Source organism: Lepidochelys kempii, chromosome 1 (genome assembly GCF_965140285.1).
Source record: "Lepidochelys kempii isolate rLepKem1 chromosome 1, rLepKem1.hap1, whole genome shotgun sequence".
Lineage (NCBI taxonomy): Eukaryota > Metazoa > Chordata > Testudines > Cheloniidae > Lepidochelys > Lepidochelys kempii.
The window spans coordinates 352,429,547-352,451,429 of NC_136380.1; the positions used below are offsets into that span (position 1 = coordinate 352,429,547).

General features: G+C 52.0%; 1 protein-coding gene across 3 annotated transcripts in view; it reads right to left on the minus strand.

The window, feature by feature from the left end:
- Positions 1–427: 427 nt before the first annotated feature.
- The window catches only part of LOC140905542 (C-type lectin), a 45,040-nt gene continuing 23,584 nt past the window's right edge, over positions 428–21,883 (minus strand). Inside the window, exons 2-7 of one of the 3 annotated variants that reach the window (XM_073329040.1) lie at positions 16,630–16,966; positions 14,020–14,099; positions 10,274–10,419; positions 9,694–9,831; positions 4,540–4,654; positions 428–742 (exon numbers count right to left, since the gene is read on the minus strand). In XM_073329040.1, the coding sequence (XP_073185141.1) occupies positions 675–742; positions 4,540–4,654; positions 9,694–9,831; positions 10,274–10,419; positions 14,020–14,086 (534 nt within the window). In that variant the 5' untranslated portion in view covers positions 14,087–14,099; positions 16,630–16,966 and the 3' untranslated portion in view covers positions 428–674. Of the gene's footprint in view, positions 743–4,539; positions 4,655–9,693; positions 9,832–10,273; positions 10,420–14,019; positions 14,151–14,237; positions 14,320–16,629; positions 16,967–21,883 lie in introns of those variants that run through there. The other 2 variants (XM_073329037.1, XM_073329036.1) reach the window with 2 other exon arrangements.

Here is a 21,883-nt window from a genome sequence, read left to right on the forward strand (position 1 = left end):
CAAAAGTCCCGGAGGTCCCGGAAAGTCACAGAATCCGTGACCTCCGTCACAAACTCGCAGCCTGAGTCACGATTCCAGCTCTGCGGGGCTCTGATGTTTACAGAACAGACAGACACGTCCCTGCTTTGAGGCACTTAGTGCCTGAGTGGAGATGAGACCAGGAGGAGATGACACAGGGAGGGTGGGCCAGAAAAGAGGAAACTCTGCTTATTGCAGATCTCTGGAGGGAGACCAAATCCTGTCCCTTATCCAAAAGGCCAGGCCCATCCTGCCTCCCTCTGGGGGTTCCCTTCCTCTCCTCCAGTGGGATCTGGGCGGTTCAGGACACAGTCAGAGGGGGCAGGATGGACTCGTCTACATGGGGGCCAGGAATGGGACAGAGGAGACACACAGAACTGCATGCTCAGGAGAGTTTATTATTGTAGTGGGATGCAGACATTGAGGGGAAGGGAGGGAAGGGGCAGGAGTGTAACTCGAACAGAGACACTTGGGGGAAGAGAGTTTGCAGCTGGGGAAGTGAGATCTGGTCTCTCAGGGAGGGAGGGGACTGGTCCTTGAAGTAGCAAAAGCATCCGAATGTCTGGGACGTTGCCTGATCATGCCCAAGGAGCCCAGGTCTTTTGCATCCCAGGTGCTGAGCTCCCCCTTCAGGCGCAGGCGAGCGACTCCCCTCGCTAGAGTCCATACTTGCAAATGTAGGTGTTTTGCTTGTTACAGGTAATATCGTTCCATTTCTTAAAATCTAGAAGGCAAAACAGAAAACACTGGGACAGGGGAAGGGCAAGTGGGGCCATTCCTGCCCTTACAGTGACCCCCCCCCTCATTGCATCCTGCTGAGAGAAGACCCCACAGCTCCTGTGCAGGAGGCTGTGAGGATGAGGAGGCTGAAGGTGAAGGCCCATGTGCCTCAGACAGGGACAGGTTCCATCGCTCTCTGAGGGACGCTGAGTCAGCGTGACAGTGGAAGACCCTCTTCTATTGTGTTGGAATGTGTCTGATGAGAGCACAACGGGGCCTCTTGGTGCTAGGTGCTGTGTCCATACACACACTGACAGACAATCCCTGCCCAGAGAGCGCACAGTCTAAATAGACAAGAGGTGGGAAGGGAAACTGAGGCCCAGAGTGGAGAAGTGACTTGCCCGAGGTCACCCAGAAGCTCAGTGGAAGGGCTGGGAATAGAAGCCAGGTCTCTGGAGTCAGAGTCCCGTACCTGTCCACTAGACCACGCTGCCTCTCGATCTGCGACTGCTGTTACCACCCACCCCCCCCAACACCCCTCAAAAGGCCAGAAAGGAGAGCGTGAGAGCCCTGGCTAGGTGCCAGCAGGGAGACAAGCTCAGGAAGTGTGACACCAGCTCGCTCTGTGCTGAATGAGCCGGCCCTACCTCCATCTCCTGCACATCTGGGTTTGTGTGTGGCCCGGGGCAGCATCTCTCCCCAAGGGACAGCACAAAGGATTCTGGCTGGTGAATCTTGCCCATATGCTCAGGGTTTAGCTGATGGCCATATTTGGGGTCGGGAAGGAATTTTCCTCCAGGGCAGATTGGAAGAGGCCCTGGAGGTTTTTTGCCTTCCTCTGTAGCATGGGGCACGGGTCACTTGCTGGAGGATTCTCTGCTCCTGGAAGTCTTTAAACCACGATTTGAGGACTTCAATAGCTCAGACATAGGTGAGAGGTTTTTCGCAGGAGTGGGTGGGTGAGATTCTGTGGCCTGCGTTGTGCAGGAGGTCGGACTAGATGATCATAATGGTCCCTTCTGACCTTAGTATCTCTGAATCTATGAATTGCTGTGAACTTCACCCTTTCTCCCGTTTGCAGTGCCACAGAGCCCTGGGCGCGTTATTCAGAAATGGTACCCACACTGGCTTTGCAAATTTTTCACTTTAACGATTTGCTGAGTGTTTGATTGGTCATGCAGGTCACATGGCATTGCTCCCGCTCCATGATTGGATGAATGACTCTTTTTCAGTAGGAGATAATGGAAAAGCAAATCCTGCCCAGTGTGAGGTTGAGGGAAGGAGCATTCGTGCCAACGCTCCTGAACACTCAGACTCAGGAGCATCTGCGGCTGGGCGAGTCACGTGACTAGCATGGCCCATGAACAATGATCGGGGGAGAGCCGTATCCGTCCGTATCCACAAAAACAACCAGGAGTCCGGTGGCACCTTAAAGACTAACAGATTTATTTGGGCAGAAGCTTTCGTGGGTAAAACCCCACTTCTTCAGATGCATGGAGTGAAAGTTACAGATGCAGACATAAATATACTGGCACATGAAGAGAAGGGAGTTACCTCACATGCGGAGAACCAGTGTTGACAGGGCCAATTCGATCAGGGTGGATGTAGTCCACTCCCAACAATAGATGAGGAGGTGTCAATTCCAGGAGAGGCAAAGCTGCTTTTGTAATGAGCCAGACACTCCCAGTCCCTATTCAAGCCCAAATTAATGGTGTTTAATTTGCAAATGAATTTTAGTTCTGCTGTTTCTCTTTGAAGTCTGTTTCCGAAGTTTTTTTGTTCATGTACAGCTACTTTCAAATCTGTTATTGAGTGTCCAGGAAGATTGAAATGTTCTCCTACTGGTTTATGAATGTTATAATTCTTGACATCTGATTTGTGTCCCTTTATTCTTTAACGTAGAGACTGTCCAGTTTGACCAATGTACATGGCAGAGGGGCATTGCTGGCACATGATGGCATAGATCACATTGGTGGATGTGCAGGTGAACGAGCCTCTGATAGTGTGGCTGATGTTATTAGGCCTTGTGATGGTGTCCCCTGAATAGATATGTGGACACAGTTGGCAACGGGCTTTGTTGCAGGGATAGGTTCCTGGGTTAGTGGTTCTGTTGTGTGGTGTGTGGTTGCTGGTGAGTATTTGCTTCAGGTTGGGGGGCTGTCTGTAAGCAAGGACTGGCCTGTCTCCCAAGGTCTGTGAGAGTGAGGGATCGTTTTCCAGGATAGGTTGTAGATCGTTGATGATGCATTGGAGAGGTTTTAGCTGGGGGCTGTATGTGATGGTCAGTGGCGTTCTGTTATTTTCCTTGTGGCGCCTGTCCTGTAGTAGGTGATTTCTGGGTCCTCGCTTACAGACAGCCCCCGAACCTGAAGCAAATACTCACCAGCAACTACACACCACACCACAGAACCACTAACCCAGGAACCTATCCCTGTAGCAAACCTCGTTGCCCACTCTGTCCCCATATCTACTCATGTGACACCATCAGAGGACCCAACCACATCAGCCACACCATCAGGGGCTCATTCACCTGCATGTCTACTAATGTGATCTATGCCATCCTCTGCCAGCAATGCCCCTCTGCCATGTACGTTGGCCAAACCGGACAGTCCCTACGTAAAGAATAAATGGACACAAATTGGACATCAGGAACGGTAACACACACAAGCCAGTGGGAGAACACTTCAATCTTCCTGGACACTCAGTAACAGATTTGAAAGTAGCTGTACTTGGACAAAAAAACTTCAGAAACAGACTTCAAAGAGAAACAGCAGAACTAAAATTCATTTGCAAATTTAACACCATTAGTTTGGGCTTGAATAGGGCCTGGGAGTGGCTGGCTTATGACAGAAGCAGCTTTGCCTCTCCTGGAATTGACACCTCCTCATCTATTGTTGGGAGTGGACTACATCCACCCTGATCGAATTGGCCCTGTCAACACTGGTTCTCCACTTATGAGGTAACTCCCTTCTCTTCATGTGCCAGTATATTTATGTCTGCATCTGTAATTTTCACTCCATGCATCTGAAGAAGTGGGGTTTTACCCACGAAAGCTTCTGCCCAAATAAATCTGTTAGTCTTTAAGGTGCCACCGAACTCCTGGTTGTTTTCATGAACAATGAGTCACTCATGAATTAGGGAGTGAGCTTTCCCTGTTCACCCAGCTCTCTGTCCTATTGCCAGCGAATGGGATGAGACCCTCAGCCCCTCTCCGCCCCCCAGGCCACTCCAGCAACACGGATAGCTGGAAGCTGGCTTAAACGGCCAGCTGGGGATTCCTTGTGCGTAGGGAAACCCAGCAGAGACAGCTGCCCTGCCCAGTCCTGGCCCCCGCAGCATAAGGGACAGGCAGGGTGTGGCGGAAGCCACTGAGCTCTGGCAATCCAGGTTGTTACTGCCACAGTCAGAGCAGCCCTGAGGTTGCTCTAAATTGCCCTGGGGCCCAAAGAGCCCCCTGGTTGCCTCCGGAATCAGGGTGGCAAAAGCCACCAAGGCACCAACTGAAGAACCCATGCCCCACCTATGTGGCCCCTAGTGGGCAATTCCTCTGCTCTGGTCTTTCCCTTTAACTGAGCATCTGGGGCCAAATGTACAGCCTGGCCTGCCTCGGACTGGAGCTGAGCCGAGCCTCAACCTGGGACGCGTGGGGGAGGAGTTCCCAGGTGAGATGAGGGGATTATCTCTGGAGCGCAGCAGTGTGAGCAGAGAGAGAGAGGCAGGGTGCCTGGACAGGAGGCCATCTCTGCCAGGTCCTGTCTTGGCTCCTTTGTGGGTGAATGTGTGTTTGAGCTGTCTGCTTACCCCTGTAGTTCAGCAGCTCGATACAGTACTCAGCGTTATGCACATTGTTTGGTTCCCCAGGGTTCCAAGCACTGTAATGATACAGCGACCCATCTGTCCACTTCCAGCAATTGTTCTGCAGAGACAGGGAAGAAAGGTTGTTGGGTCCCGGGGAGAAGAGACCTTGGTGATAAGGCACCATAGAAACACCTGAACCCAACAAAGATGTGCCCTACTCAGGCAGTGGGAGGGAGTCGGGGAAGGTCCGTGGGGCAGTGGGTGGGGAGAGGCCAGCTCAGGGGAAGAGGCCCTGGAGACCCTGATCCAATAGTAACACTTAGCACATAAACTTTACCTTCTGCCTTCCAAGCTCTTTGCCTGAATTAACAAAACTCCTCGTAATGGAACAGAGTCGCTCTAGAGTATGTTCTAGTCCCTAAACCCCATGGGCACAGCCTGCCGTCGGGCACTGGTGGTTTTAAGCTGGGTGATCTCATCTTGTTTAAGCAAAAGAAAAGTGCACCTGAGATGGAGATGCTGGTTGGGTCAGGGAATGGGATACAGGGCCTTTTCTCCTGTAGTGGGCTGAGCACCAGTCTGGCCCCAAGTTATCAGGACTGGCTAGCTCAGTAGAATCAGAGAAGGGGACATGGGGCCTTTCACCTCTAGGGGTGCTGGCTCTGGCTTTGGGAGTCAGAGTACTAGATCCAATCTCTTTCCAGGCCAGGGGGAGCTAGATGGATGAGGAGACTAGAAAATGGGATACAGAGCCTCACACGTTTCCGGCTCTGGGTTCAATCCAGCCTCAGGTCTGAGGAATCATTACCTGTTTGATCATGGATAAATTCATGGAGGTTAAGTCCATTAATAGCTATTAGCCAGGATGGGTAAGGAATGGTGTCCCTAGCCTCTGTTTGTCCGAGGGTGGAGAGGAATGGCAGGAGAGAGATCACTTGATCATCACCTGTTAGGTTCACTCCCTCTGAGGCACCTGGCATTGGCCACTGTCAGTAGACAGGATACTGGGCTGGATGGACCTTTGGTCTGACCCTGTGTCATAAATATAAAGGGAAGGATAACCACCTTTCTGTATACAGTGCAATAAAATCCCTCCTGGCCAGAGGCAAAACCCTTTCACCTGTAAAGGGTTAAGAAGCTAAGAGAACCTCGCTGGCACCTGACCCAAAATGGCCAATGAGGGGACAAGATACTTTCAAATCTGGAGGGGAGGGGGACAAAGGGTTCGTCTTCCTGTGTGATGCTTTTGCCGGGAACAGATCAGGAATGCAGCCTTACAACTCCTGTTAAGTTAGTAAGTAATCTAGCTGGAACATGCATTAGATTTCCTTTTGTTTAATGGCTGGTAAAATAAGCTGTGCTGGATGAAGTGTATATTCCTGTTTTTTGTGTCTTTTTGTAACTTAAGGTTTTGCCTAGAGGGATTCTCTATGTTTTGAATCTGATTACCCTGTAAGGTATTTCCCATCCTGATTTTACAGAGGTGATTCTTTTACCTTTTCTTTAATTAAAATTCTTCTTTCAAGAACCTGATTGATTTTTCATTGTTCTTAAGGTCCAAGGGTCTGGGTCCGTGTTCACCTGTACCAGTTGGTGAGGATTATTATCAAGCCTTCCCCAGGAAAGGGGGCATAGGGCTTGGGGGGATATTTGGGGGAAGACGTCTCCAAGTGGGCTCTTTCCCTGTTCTTTGTTTAAAACGCTCGGCGGTGGCAGCATAGGGTTCAAGGACAAGGCAAAGTTTGTACCTTGGGGAAGTTTTTAACCTAAGCTAGTAAGAATAAGCTTAGGGGGTCTTTCATGCAGGTCCCCACATCTGTACCCTAGAGTTCAGAGTGGGGAAGGAACCTTGACACACTGTATGGCCGTTCTTAATGGGATCCATAGCCTGTGTCTGTGTGTGCTGTTCAGGGGGCCTCCTGACCCCAGCGCCCCCATGAAAAGTTTGGATGGAAAGGAAACTGATGGAGACAAAGCTTCAGATGGAGCTTGACAAGTTTACAAAGGGGATGATATAACAGGGTTGCCTGCCATAGCGGGGGCTGGACTCGGTGAGCCTGCAGGTTCTTTTCAGTCCTATGTTCATGTAAGCAAGGCTTGAATGAGCTCTGCCCTGACAACTAGTGAAGAGCTGGGCTTCAGGACCGGACCGTAATTAAATGAACAAACCCAGTCTGGCTAGGTATGAGCAGACAGAGCTGGGCTGGCAAAGTGATCAACTCTGGCTGGTGTTGGGTTACAAATCGCTTTAGTACTGAACGTAGGCTAATGAAATGTTGTTATCCTTACTGTATCAGGAAAGGGCAGCAGAACGGTGCTTAGCCTGCCCTGACTGAGGAGGTCACCCTCAGCTGAACTGAACTCGCTAACCAGGCGGCTCAGATGCCAGACCCTGTGAAGGGTGAGAGGGGGCGGGGATAGGTGTCTTCCCTGGAGGTAGGGGCTCTGCCTAAGAGTCTTAGGCATGGTTTAAAATGCCCCTCCTACTGTTCAAAGACAGAGCTAATTAAGGCTCCATTAGGGGTCTTTTTTTTTTGTTAAGCGATCACTACAGCTGAAAACGTCTGCTGTGGGACAGCGTTTCTGCCAAGCCTGCTTCAGCAATGAGGTTCTCCACGGAGAGCCGAAAGTGACTGAGCGCCGGGTGGAACCTCAGCAGACCAAGCTGCAGAGATCACAGAAGAGAGGCAGGTGGCAAGAGAAAGTGGCGGTGTGCGTCAGTGACAAGCGGCACAGGAAACAGCGGGTGGGCCTCAGCAAACAGTGGAGCAGAGAGGTGGCCGCAGGGCAGATGATGCTAGAGCAAGGGCCCGGATGGTGGAGTGAACAAGATGCCTTCTCCTCCCTATCCCACGAGGCTGTGAGGTGAACACGCAGGTGCACCTCTGAACTTGGGGTGTTCACTGACTAAGGATAACAAATGTGAGTGGGGTGCGGTAGACAGAGAAGGGAGGGGTACTGTGACACTGCACCCCATATTCTTCATAGTGATAGGATTATAGCATAATTGTGATGGATTTTATGCAAGATAAGTCATGTGAGGTGTGACTGGAAAAGTTATGATTTGCTGAATATGATTATCCTCTTTGTATACATATATAGTTTTTCTATCTGAAGTTATAAATACTGACTATGTATCTGTACTTCAAATGTAGTTACACCTGGGTATCGTCCACTAGACAGCATGCTTTCAGTCTAAATAGCTGGTTGTAAAGGGCTTATTCAGGGTTATGGGCCATTAGAAAGAACAATAGGCCTTAAGAGAAGCTTATCCCCCACCTGATGAGCCTTCCTGAGAATGCTAGAGACAGCCTGTGAGTGATGGCTGCTATGACTCTACAAGGACATGTGACCAGGCCACATGATGCTGGACTCCATCTTGGGATATCAGTATTTTTCCACAATCCGCTCTGGGAACCAAGCTTTGAAACAAAGGGTTCCCACCCTATGCTAAAGGCAGAGAGTGACATCATCTGTGGTTCTTCACTCCCCACACAAGGAGACTCCTGGAAACATCTGAGGAAAAAAGACTGAACTGGGGGAAGTGCTGGACCCAGGCTAACGGGATTTCTAGCCTCTGTATGAAACACCTAGGAATTCCAAGCTGTAAAGCAAGCATAGTTTGTGCCTTGAGACTCTAAAGTCTGCCTGTGCCATGAGTAAGGGTGAGAATCTGCTAATTCATATCCAATCTATTTAGTATATTAAGCTTAGTTTGCTTTATTTGCTAGGTAATTTGCTTTGATCTGTTTGCTATCACTTATAATCACGTAAAATCTATCTTTTGTAGTTAATAAACTTGTTTTTGTTTCACTCTAAACCAGTGAGCTTTGACTGCAGTGCTTGGGGGAAGCCTCTGCTTGGTTACCACAAGTGTGCGTTTTCCTCTTCACATTGAGGGAGCGTCGGACCGGGTAATAAACCTTTACACTGGCCAGATTTGACCAGGGCAGGACGGTGCTGCTCTGGGGTCCTAGGCTGGGAAGCTGGTTGTCAGAGAGCCTGTGTGTAACTGCAGCAGGGTGTGTCCCTACCTGTGTGAATGCTGGTGAAAGTGCAGACTGGAGGGCTTTGCAGCTTGTCACAGCAGTACAGTGTGAGAAGAAGCCCAGGCTAGTGAGTCAGGGTGCTCAGTGGTACCCCAATTCCAGGTGGCATCCTAGAGGGGAACCCATCACAGGTAAATGAAAGGGTTTTGGACTCAACCCTGAAACAGAAGGGCGCTACCCAGCACACTATGGGGTGGGGGGTTTGTTCATGGTTTTATGTTTAGGAATCCTGCTTGTGGCATTTTCCCAAATTAATGCTGGGTTCCTTCCCTCCTTCTATTAAAAAATTATTTTCTACACCCACACTTGGTGGGTATGAGAGGAGAAGTATGGCCTCTTAGAGGTGCCCAGGGGTGGTGTGTAATTGTCCCAGGTTACCAGGTGGGGGCTCGAGCCAGTTCTGTGTTATATTGTTAAGAGGAACCCCTACATATTGAACCCAGGCCTGGTTGCTGTCAACTCCACCTGGCAGAAGCGTTACACTTGCAACTGCTACGTCCCCATCTGGGGCCTCCTTCCCAGCCTGTGACTGCTCCCCCTTCATCTCCCTGCCCTAAGGAGCTGGGGGCTCTCCTAAGGGGAAGCAGGTGATGACACGATCCCCAAGCTGAGGGAGCAACCAGCAGTGTCAGGGGCAATCCAGAGGCCACTGGGGAGCAGAGACTCAAGTTTTGGGCAGGAAAAAGTCGCTAAAAAACTTGGTGAGGGTGGAGTGGAGATGGGATGTGGGGGGAGGGCACTGCACATTGCATGAAGTGGGAGAGGGGAAGGGAAATCGGGCAGTAGTTGGAGAGGCAGGTTCAGGTCAAAGGTTCATTTGATGACCAGGGAGACCAGGGCCTGGCTGTATTTAGAAGGGAAAAGCCAAAGGGGAGTTAGACCTCAACGTAGGATGGAGATGGAAAGGGTGCAGGAGGGCAGGGGTTAAAGGTGGAGTGCAGTGGGAGATGCTGGTGCCCATGACAGGGAGAAGGGGAGAAGGAATGGGGGAGGGAGATCCTGGCAGCTCCTATGAAGGGTCCATGGAGCATGGTCTCTGCAGAGTGCCTGGGAAACCTCCAATAGGAGAAGCAGCTGCCAGAGGCCAAAGCCGGCTCTGGGCACTCACATGCTGGGGGTTGTGGAGTCCGATCCACACAGAATCCTTGGAGCGTGTCTTCTTGATGTATCTGGCCACCACGTTCCCTTCTGCCTCATTGAGAATGGAGGCGAGGTGGGCCCCCTTGCGTTGATGCTGACACTCCACCTGTGGCAGGGACATCGGTGAGGCCTGTTACCCCCCTGCAGGGGGCGCTGTTTGGCACTGGTGTGGGGTCCTGCCCCACCAGGCTGCAGCAGGAGCAGGGACGGCTGTGAGGAGAGAGCCCCCTCTCGGTGCCTGTTCCCGAGCCCCAGGGCCTGGCACCAGCCACGTCACCTCTGCAGCCTCCCCACCCCACCGCTGCAGAGAGACACCCCCGGACAGGGACAGCTGGAACAGCTGCACAGTGGGGGTGCTGAGAGCCACCGAACCAAGCCGCGAACCCTGGGTGTGATGGAAACCACTTCAAGCCGGGGGTGCGGCTGCACCGCCCGTAGCCCTAGTTCCAGCACCTGGGCCCAGGGACCAGTGGTGACGCCACCAACCCCTCCAGCCCCCCCCCAACTAACCCACACGTCCCCAGGGGCCCCTGAGAGGAGCCTGGTACCTCAGCCTCTGCCCAGGTCGTTTTTCCGGGGAAGAACCCGTAGCAATGGTGATGGTAGTACAGCCAGCCACTGGGACAGGACCTGGCCTCGGCTCCTGATCCGAGAGAGGAGGCGGGATGGGGAGAGAGGAAATGGCGGGGAGAGGCTGTTTCGGAGAAGAGAATGGGATCGGAGCTGTCAGTTGCCATCATTCCAGCTCCTGCAGATCTCAACAATCCTCGGAACGTTTGCCTTCTCTCAAAATGGCCACTGTCTCCTGCTACTTTCCATGGAGCTGAAGCCACTCAGTGAAACCGGCTGCCCCCCCCTTGCCCCCTCTGTCTGTGGCAGTGAGGCTGTCCTAGTGAACATTACCACTGTCTCCCTTCCCGGGGGGACAGGAGCTGGGCTGCCCTCAAGGAAGATGGTCGCCTCCTATCTTCTGTGCAGGGGCACTGGGGAACCTGATGGGGCGGGGTAGCAAGGGGGTTGAGTCAAAGTATACAGGGGGTTATGGGGTGAGGTGGGCAGCACTGGGTGTCATGGGGACACTGGTGGGACTGGGAGCAGAGGGGAGGTTGGGGGCATTGTAGTATATTAGAGGATGAAGGGACGCCACACACTGATTTGCCAACCTACTGAGGAGGGCTTTAAACTGGGCTGAAAAGGGGCAGTGACAAAATCCCACAGGTGACCTTAACAGAAGATTAAATGTTGGGGGAGGGGAAATGGAAAATTACAATGGGGTCATAGGAGCAACAAGAGGGATAACAGGGTGGGAATCTGCTCTGCATCTCAGGTGTCTATACACAAACGCAAGGAGTATGGGGAATAAACAGAAGAACAGGAAGTATGAGTATATAAGCTAAATCATGACTTAGCTGGCCTCACAGGGACTTGGTGGGATAGATCTCATGACTGGAATACTGGCATAGAGAGGTATGGCTTGTTCAAGAAAGACAGTCAGAGAAAAAAGGGAGGAGATTTTGTATTAGACATCAAGAATGTATATACTTGTTCTGAGGTCCAGAAGGTGAGAGACAGACCAACTGAAAGTCTCCGGGTAAAGATAAAAGGGGGAAAAAAGAGGGGTGATGTCATGGTAGGGATCTACTCTAGATCACCAAATCAGGGGGAGAAGGAGGTGGATGGGGTATTTCTAGAACAAATAACAGAAATATCCAAAAGACAAGACCCCTGGTACTAATGGGGGGACTTCAGCTTCCTAGATATCTGTTGGAAAAGCAATATGGCAAAACATAAAATTTTAAAAAACATTCTTAGAATGTATTGGAGATAACATCTATTTCCCAAAGCGCAGAAAGTAAAAAGAAGAAAAGCCATGTTAGACTTAATTCTGACTAACGGGGAGGAATTGGTTGAGAATCTGAAGTGAAGATAATTGGGTGAAAGTGACCATGAAATGAAAGATTTCATGATTCTAAGGAAGAGTAGAAATTACAGCAGCACAATAATCACAATGGACTTCACAATGGATGACTCCAAGCTGGGAGGGGTTGCTAGCACTTCGGAGGACAGGATTAGAATTAAAAATGACCTTGACAAGTTGGAGAATTGGTCTGAAATCGACAAGATGAAATTCAATAAAGACAAGTGCGAAGTTCTTCCCTTCGGAAGGAAGAATCAAATGCACAAGCACAGAATGGGGACTAACTGGCTAGGCAATAGCGCTGCTGAGAAGGATCTCGAGGTTCGAGTGGGTCACAAACTGAGTATGAGTCAACAGTGTGATGCAGTTGAGAAGGCGGCTGATATCACCCTGGGGTGCTGTGACGGGGTATACAAACCCCACCGTGCGCAAACAGAGGTTAGGGAACTTGCGGCTCCACCACACCTGTAGGAAATGCTCCAACTGGAGGAGGAGTTAAAGGGAAGGGGAGCAGCTCAGTTGGTGGTAGCCCAGGGAAGAGAGCAGACCTGTGACCTGCCGCTCCAGCAGAGGGGAGCTGAGCTAAGGGAAAGGCAGAATCTCTCCCCTCGACAACTGTCCATATCCTCACTGAGGGAAGGGAGGACCTATTACAGAAGCAGCCTGGGAGCGGAGTATTCCCCTCTCCCACGGACTCTGAGTTTTGCTAATTCCCCTGCACTTGGCTTGGACGGCCCTAGAAGGGGAAGACCCTAGGGCTGATCGGGCCCAGGAGGGGGCCATATTGCAGGAGGAGGCAGATGCCAACGTGAGAGAGGAAGAGAGCTACCGCCTGCACGCAGCCACCAGAAGGTGCTCGGTGGTGAACGGACACTGTTCACACCATCCAAACCCAGACAGTGTCCTGGGGACAATCACGGGGAGGGGGTGGTAGGAATTGGCCCAGGGAGGGCAGCCTTAAGCTGCCCTGGTTGTCAGATAACTGAGAGCCCCCAAAGGGCCCTGGGTTGGAGCCCGGTGTAGTGGGAGGGCCTGGGCCCCCCTGCCAACAAACCCCCTGCACGTCACGTGCCTAAGCCCTGACCACTAGGGAACGTTCCCCTACCGACTAACCCCCGAGCGAGGACTGTCACAGGTGTGTTAACAGGAGTGTTGTGTGTAAGACGCAGGAGGTCATTGTCCTGCTTGGCTCGGCACTGGCGAGGTCTCAGCCGGAGTTCTGTGTCCAGGTCTGGGCACCGCACTTTCAGAAAGACGTGGATAAGATGGAGAGAGTCCAGAGGAGAGCAACAGAAATGATGAAAGGTTGAGAGAATCTGAGCTATGGGGAAAGGTCAAACAAACTGGGCATGTTTAGCCTTGAGAAAAGAGACTAAGGGCGACCTGAGAACAGTCTTCATGTATGTTCAGGGGTGTCATAAAGAGGACGGTGATCAATTGCCTCCATGTCCAGTGAAGGCAGGACAAGCAGCAGTGGACTTAATCTGCAGCAAGGGAGAGTTAGGTCAGATATTAGGAGAAACTCTCTAACTCGCAGGGCAGGGAAGCTCTGGAACAGGCTCCCAAGGGAGGTTGTGGATTCCTTGTCACTGAAGGTTTTTAAGACCAGGTTGGACAGACACCTGTCAGGGATGATGTAGATTTGCTTGGTCCTGCCTCAGTATGGGGGGTGGGCCTGGACTAGGTGACCTCTGGAGGCCCCTTCCAGCCCCACATTTCTATGATTCTCTGATAGCTGAGGACCCATAGAGGGAAGGGAAGGCAGAGAGCTACTAACAGATGGGTGTGGGAGGGATTAGCAGTATGTGGAGTAACTGCAGAGATTTGTGGGGCTATGTAAGGAAGGGGTTCAGGGGGAGAGAAATAGTCTGTGATCCCCAGATTTTTCTTTGGAGGGGAGAAAGAGGGAAGGTTTTGGGTTATCAAAAGCAGAGGGATCAAGTTGACGAAGAGGCACCATTCTGAGCCCAGTGAAAAGAGAAGTGACTCATTTGGGACATTTTCCCCACATTCTGTTCCCTGGGTAGGACGCGACCCCCCACCCGGTGAGGAAAGTCATTCCCTAGGCAGCAGCAGGAGATGGGGGCAGGTTTAGCTCCCAGCCTGTCTCTCACACTCAGCCCCAGGAGGTCTCAGGGATTCCCTCTGCACTCAAGCCAGGGGCAGCAGGAAGCAGCCTCTCTCCTCAGGCAGGTGCTGAGCTGCTGGGTGGGGTCTGGATTAATGGGCTTGGTGGGGAAGGGGCTCTGGGGACACAGCTGTGGTGGCTTCTCCAACATGGTGGGGCTGGGGCCCCCTGAGTGAAATGAATTCACTTCCTATTGAGGGCAAACAGCACCTGGGGGCTCCAGCACTGGGGGCCGGGCAGGGACTCACCTTCCAGCAAGGGGCTAAAGATCAGGCAGCCGAGGAGACAGAGGCTGAAGTAGGCGACTGGCCGCATCTTCTCGCTTCCCCTGGGGGGAAAACACACCAGGGAGATGGGCCACAAGAACCTGAGACAGTCCCTGTGACCAGGAGAAAGCGTTTGTCAGGGCTGAGATAACAGATAAAATGAAAGCTATTTCCTCCCCCCCCGCCCCCAGCCCCCTCACCCCATCTGTCAGGACTGAGATCAATGTGGCTGCAGGGAGCCCTCGTGCCCTGGCCCTGACTGAAAAGTTCCGGGCAGATCCCCAGGGAGTGTAAATCAGCTGGAGTCCCCCTGAAGTCGGTGGGCGGGATCCCTAGTGGGTACGGTCTGGTGTAGGGTGATTGAATCATAGAATCATAGAATATCAGGGTTGGAAGGGACCTCAGGAGGTCATCTAGTCCAACCCCCTGCTCAAAAGCAGAACCAATCCCCAATTAAATCATCCCAGCCAGGGCTTTGTCAAGCCTGACCTTAAAAACTTCTAAGGAAGGAGATTCCACCACCTCCCTAGGCACCGCATTCCAGTGTTTCACCACCCTCCTAGTGAAAAAGTTTTTCCAAAGATCCAACCTAAACCTCCCCCACTGCAACTTGAGACCATTACTCCTTGTCCTGTCCACTGGGGTCAGACCCCCAGCGGGTGGGCGTTGCTCAGATTTGTTAGAATCACCGGGGCTAGAACCGCACCGAGTGTAAACTAGCCGCAGCTCCATGGGAGTCACACTAGCTCGGGATCAAGCCCTCATCAGTGCAGGGTAAAATGGCAACTTCTAATTCCTGGCCCTCAAGCCCAAGGAAGCACTTGGCCCATCACGCACCCTGTGCTTGGCTCATCAATGCCCTGCATTGGGTGTTGTCATTTACACCTGTGCAAAGAGACTCTGGAATGCACCATCCTCCCTGGGTGATGATTTACACGTACCGGGCGCTGGTGTAAATGGTGACGTGTGGTGCCAGGGACAATCAGGCCCGTGAGAATTGGGTTATAACTTGAGGCCGCTGCCGGCGTCCAAGGTATTGGCCCTGTTCTGGGCTGCCCACGCTCCCTCGTGTCTGTCTCTCTGCTGCATTTCAAGGGAGCCCATTACCAGGGTATGTAGGTGCTGACCATGGCCAAATGAAAGCCGCGTAAGACTTGCACCCGAAGTGATTCTGTTCTCACATTTCTGTTGCTTGGCTGCTTGTATCTGGGGCGACTGAGACTGTTTATAGGCCGGGCATAGCACCGACCCTTTGAAGCATGACACCTGGCAACTTCACTCATCTCATTTCCAAGCACCAGCTGACTCCTAATGTGAATTTTATGCATAGATTGCAAGGCCAGGAAGGACCATTGTGATCACCTGGGCTGACCCCCCTGTAAAACACAGGCCAGAGACCTGCCCCACAATAATGCCTAGAGCAGAGCTTTTAGAAAAACTTCCAATGTTGATTTTTAAATTGCCCATGATGGAGAATCCACCACGACCCTGAGGAAGTTGTTCCAGTTACTCTCACTGGTAACAATTTCTGCCTCCTTTCCAGTCTGAATTTGTCTAGCTTCAGCTCCCAGCCATTGGATCATGTTCCACCTTTGTCTGCAAGACTGGTGAGCCCGTTGCTAAATATCTGTTCCCCATGTAGGTATTTATAGACTGGAATTAAGTCCCCCCTTAACCTTCTTTTTGTTCAGCTAAACAGATAAGGCAGGTTCTCTAATCCTTTAATCCTTCCCTTGGCTCTTCTCTGACCCCTCTCCAAATTATCAACATCCTTCTTGAACCATGGACACCAGAACTGGGCACAGGATCCCACCAGCAGTCGCACCAGTGCCAAAAACAGACGTAGAATAACCTCTTTGCTCCCACTTCCGATTCCCCTGGTTTTGTATCCCAGGTTTGCATTAGTCCTTTCGGCCACAGCATTGCAATGGGAGCTCATGTTCAGCTGGTTATCCAGCCCCACCCCCAAATCTTTTACAGAGTTCCTGGTTCCCAAGACAGAGGCCCCCATCCTGTAAGTCTGGCCTGTGTTGTGTGTTCCTAGATGTCGGCATTTAGGGCCTCTGTGTTACCGCACGGCCGCAGCAAGGGTGAGCTTAGCTGGAGATTAGACTGTTTGTCAGCTCCCTGCCATGCAGGCCTCCTCAGCTGTGGGGGCTTCTCCCACCCTTCCTGCCCTCCCTGATCTGCTATGGGGGTTTCCCGCACCCTCCCTGCTCCATCGGAGTGGGGGCTGGGAGGGCTTATGAAACATCCCTGGGGTGGGGGAGGGCCAAAGGGGGATGAGGGCCAGGTGCCACCCTGCAGGGGGTGATGTGCCAGGACTCACAAAGGGGGAGACACCCGGTTCAGTGCCAGCCGGGGAGCATGGGGCCCTTGGCACCGCTCTCTGGGACAGGATGCTCAGCTCCGGTCCATGTCGGGTGTGGGGCAGGGCTGTGGGGGGTGGAGAGCCGGGTGGACCCTGTCCCAGGGCCCAGGCAGCTCACACAGGGCAAGTCTGGCCGCCAGACCTCATCCCAGCGATTGGCTGCCACTGAGTGCCCAGCACCCAGCGTGGAGGGGAGAAGGAAGGAGGGGGCAGGGACTCACCTGTCTGTCTGTCTGTCGGTCGGTCTAGGCAGCTGGTCCAGAGCACTGGGGTACTGTGCCAGGTGCTGGGTCCTCGGGGAGTTTATAGCCCGGCGGGGGGAGGGTGAATTTGGAAATGGGACCAGATGTGACAGTTCAAACCGAGTGAAGACACAGATAAGAGATGGCAATCTGCCCCCTGCTTCTGCTCAGCTTCCTGCTGCCCCCTGCGGTGCCCTGGAGTGGCTTGTGGGGCCAGCGTTATCTCTGCTGAGTCACTGCCTGGCGCTGGGGAGGGGGCCCTGGGGCAGGGGCTGAGGCAGACGGACGGCCCAGAGGGGCACATGGGGCAGGATTCCTGCAGAGAGAGCATGGGGTGGGGGACACAGCAATGGTTTAACTTCCTGTAACTTCCTGCCTGAGTGACCCACCGCCCCCCCCCCCGTTCCCAAGCACCCAGAGGTGAGCACCCAGCAACCACCCACACCTGTCCCTGAGCACCCAGCGGTGAGCAATCCACCCCCGCACAGCTGTCTCACAGCCCCCGCATCCACCCACTCGTGTCCCTGAGCACCCCTCACAAGGCACCTGCCACCACCATATACACCTGCCCTGAGCCCCCAAGCCCTGAGTGACTCCTGTGACAGGAATCAGACTCACCCCAAGTGCTGTAAATCATAGAATCATAGAATATCAGGGTTGGAAGGGACCCCAGAAGGTCATCTAGTCCAACCCCCTGCTCAAAGCAGGACCAATTCCCAGTTAAATCATCCCAGCCAGGGCTTTGTCAAGCCTGACCTTAAAAACCTCTAAGGAAGGAGATTCTACCACCTCCCTAGGTAACGCATTCCAGTGTTTCACCACCCTCTTAGTGAAAAAGTTTTTCCTAATATCCAACCTAAACCTCCCCCACTGCAACTTGAGACCATTACTCCTCGTTCTGTCATCTGCTACCATTGAGAACAGTCTAGAGCCATCCTCTTTGGAACCCCCTTTCAGGTAGTTGAAAGCAGCTATCAAATCCCCCCTCATTCTTCTCTTCTGCAGGCTAAACAATCCCAGTTCCCTCAGCCTCTCCTCCCGGGTCTCTCCCCCCACAGTTCACTTGTGTTTGCTAACGACGACGGGAGGTGGGGAATGGGGGGAGGGGCGATAACCCAAACCGTACAGCGATGGCGCCAGTGGAATGAGGAGCCGGGGCTGCCTGTTACAGACCGTGCTGGGGAAGAGGCTGTTGACTCAGGGTCTGTTATCCAGGGACTTGGACACAGGCTCAGAGTCGCTGACCCAAAGGCCTGCGAGGGGCCTGGGGCAGGCTGGGAGCCTTGGTTTTCACAGATGTTACAGCCAGAAGGGACCATTGTGATCATCTCGTCTGATCTCCTGCGTCACATGGGCCAGAGACCCCACCAGTGAGTTCTGTGTCCGGCCCAGAGCGTCTGGTTTCACTAGAGCAGATCTGTAGAACTGACCCGTCCCCACCATTATTTACCGCTCCACCAATTCTTCTCTCACCTGCTAATATCACCAGCAGTGATTTTAGATTATCTTCCAGATCATTGCAGAAGATATTGATTGTCATAGGGTTGAGAACTGATCCCTGCAAGACCCTGCTACATACACCCCTGGTGGATGGTGATTCCCCATTGACAGTTACCTTCTGGGATCTATTAGTTAGCCAGTTCTTACCATATTTAGTATGAGTGACATTGACGGTTTTATATTGTAGTAGGTTTTTAATCAGAATGTCCATTGGGACTAAGCCAAATACCTTACACAGTCGAAGTCTTTCATGTCAACACAGTTACCTTTATCAACCATATTTGTAATCTTAACAAAATCCCATGCTAATTGCCAGTAATTATGCTGCCATGCCTTGATTCTTTATTGTTTGCACCTGTCAAGGTTCCTCCCCCACTCTGAACTCTAGGGTACAGATGTGGGGACCTGCATGAAAAACCTCCTAAGCTTATCTTTACCAGCTTAGGTCAAAACTTCCCCAAGGTACAAAATATTCCACCCGTTGTCCTTGGACTGGCCGCTACCACCACCAAACTAATACTGGTTACTGGGGAAGAGCTATTTGGACGCGTCCTTCCCCCCAAAATACTTCCCAAAACCTTGCACCCCACTTCCTGGACAAGGTTTGGTAAAAAGCCTCACCAATTTGCCTAGGTGACTACAGACCCAGACCCTTCGATCTTAAGAACAATGAACAATCCTCCCAACACTTGCACCCCCCCTTTTCTGGGAAATGTTGGATAAAAAGCCTCACCAATTTGCATAGGTGACCACAGACCCAAACCCTTGGATCTCAGAACAATGAAAAAGCATTCAGTTTTTTACAAGAAGACTTTTAATAAAAAATAGAAGTAAATAGAAATAAAGAAATCCCCCCTGTAAAATCAGGATGGTAGATATCTTACAGGGTAATTAGATTCAAAAACATAGAGAACCCCTCTAGGCAAAACCTTAAGTTACAAAAAAGATACATAGACAGAAATAGTTATTCTATTCAGCACAATTCTTTTCTCAGCCATTTAAAGAAATCATAATCTAACACATACCTAGCTAGATTACTTACTAAAAGTTCTAAGACTCCATTCCTGGTCTATCCCCGGTAAAGACCGGCATATAGACAGACACAGACCCTTTGTTTCTCTCCCTCCTCCCACCTTTTGAAAGTATCTTGTCTCCTCATTGGTCATTTTGGTCAGGTGCCAGCGAGGTTACCTTTAGCTTCTTAACGCTTTACAGGTGAGAGGAGCTTTCCCCTGGCCAGGAGGGATTTCAAAGGGGTTTACCCTTCCCTTTATATTTATGACAGCACCCTAGAACAGTCTTTCCATTATTTTGCCCCCAATCAGTGTCAGGCTAACTGACATATAGTTACCCAGGGCATCCCATTTCCCTTCTTAAATATTGGCACAAGATTCGCTTTCCTCCAGTCCTCCAAAAAGTTCCTCAGTGTTTCAACATTTCTTAAAAATCAACATTAGTGCTTCAGACAGCTCCTTGGCCATGTCTTTTAATACACTTGGGTGCCAATTATCCAGTGCTGCTGAATTAAAAATTATTCTCTTTAACAGCTGCTAATTAACATTCTATCATGGAAGAGCAGGTATTTCTATAGCAATGTAAGAGATGAGTATATCTGGGCTCTTATTGGCTGAGACAATTCCATCTAGCAGGCTGTTTCATGACATCAATGTGGTTCCTATGGCTAACTAAGGGGACATGGGAAAGTTCCCGTCCCAGGGGTCAGGTGCTGTAATATCCTGCTGCCCCAGGGTTTCTGCTGAAAACCTTTTCCTCCCCAAAAACTTGCTCAAGCTCTGCCTCTGCATGGAGCTGTCATTCATTTGCTGGCTGTTTGACACCCACGTTGTGTTACAGGGCAAATGTCACCCACCCTCATCGCTCATAGCCATAAGGGACTGATTCCTGGAACAGCCCCTCTGGGAGTCGCTGAGGAGACCAGGGTGTCCTGGTTAGTGGTGGGAACAGCCCAAGGTCCCCAGAGTTCGGGAGCTGATTCAATTATGCAGACAGGCCAGGGCCCCACCACCTGGCACTGGGAGCTCTGAGGGCCGATCTCTTCCTGCCCAGGCTCCAGGGCCAGCCATACTCAAGTTACTCCCCAGCACCAGGTACGACTGACCAGAGGGTCCTGCTGTCCCACCTCCCAGATGGAGCAGGGGCATTGCACTGAGGTGGCTTTCGCCATCCCTCTCAGGCAGCACCACAGGCCTGTGATGGGCACCAGATCCTGCCCTCCCAGTGCCCCACATCTCTTCTAGAACATCCGACAGGGAGCCAGCCTCTCCCCGTCCTGATCAGCACCCACCCCACGCTGCTAGGGATACGGGCCGAGGAGTCAGGCCCAGAGCTCCCCTGCACAGACCGTTATGGGAGGTGCCATTTTATTGCCCCATTAAGAGGTGACAGTTGCTGCCACAATTGCAATTCCCTTAGTCATGCAACCGTCGTGACCAGTTAGGACCGACCCTGAGTGAGCAACAGACCGAGAGGACAATGAGCTGAGATAAGAAAGTGCTGGCTCCTTGCCCTGGCAGGGGGGAGGATCTCGCTGCTCTCTGGGATAGCCAGCTTCCCCTGACTCTCCCTGCGGTCCAATACAGCTCAGTATGGCTTGGCCTTTGCGTTAGCCTTGGCCAGCTGCTGCTGTGCAGTGCAAGGCCACTGCTGGCTTCTGCTTTGTGTTTAGTGGTGGCTTTAAATAGTTGTTCAAAACACCAAGAGTTTGGGAAAGGCACCTTTTCTACGAGGCTTTGTGACGCAGGCAGAGCGGATGCCAACTCAGGCCACGGCTCCGGGCCCCACTGAACACTGACTAATGCATAGCTGGCAACCAGTCCGGCGCATCCGGGGGTTCGTGTTGTTACACGAGGTGTTATAGCTACAAGAACGTGTGTCGTGTTCAGACTTTATGAAATGCTTGTAGGACGCTGCATGAATTAATCTTACCGAGAACACCGGAACCCCGTGGTCTCAGGTTATGTTAACCGTGATGGCGTAAGGCATGGTCTACACGGCCAAGTTAGGTCGACGCAAGGCTGCTTAGGTCAACCTAACCCTGTAAGCATCTACACTAAAACGTTTCTCCCAGCGATGTCACTCACCCACTACGCCGACTTAATAACTCCACATCCGCAGAGGGCGTGGCGCTTAGGTTGACATAGAGAGTCAACACAGTGTCATTCTGGACACTACGTGACTTATGCTGGCTTTGGCGGCTTCCAGGACATGTCCCAGAATTCCCTACCATGGCTTCAGGCCTCAGAGATTCAGCAGCTGCCTTATAATTCTCCCCCAGGCTCGCCACATCAGCCAGTACCTTGGGGACAGGCCGCACTAACCACTCCTGCCCCACAGCCAGGAGGAGCTGTGTGAACTACCCCAGCACCGTCTTCTCAGCCACCGGCCACCCAGACCACGGTCCTGGCTGGAGTCAAAGCCGACAACATTTCTAAAGCGTCTGGGCCAGTGCTCAAGATCAGGATCTCCGTGTGGTTTTCTCCCAGCGAAAGCACTCTCAGGTTTTGGCTAAGGTGACTGAGACGGCAATAGTCAGGCATGGCCATGGCATCAAGGCCATGATACGGGGCTTTTGCCAGCTCCCGCAGACAGGGTGCCCACAAACAGTGCCATAACTAGGAATTTTAGCACCCGGGATGAGCAACCATATTGGAACCCCTGACTAGAGTCCTGAGTGGGACCTTTTTTTAATCCTGCCATTCCACCCCATGGGACG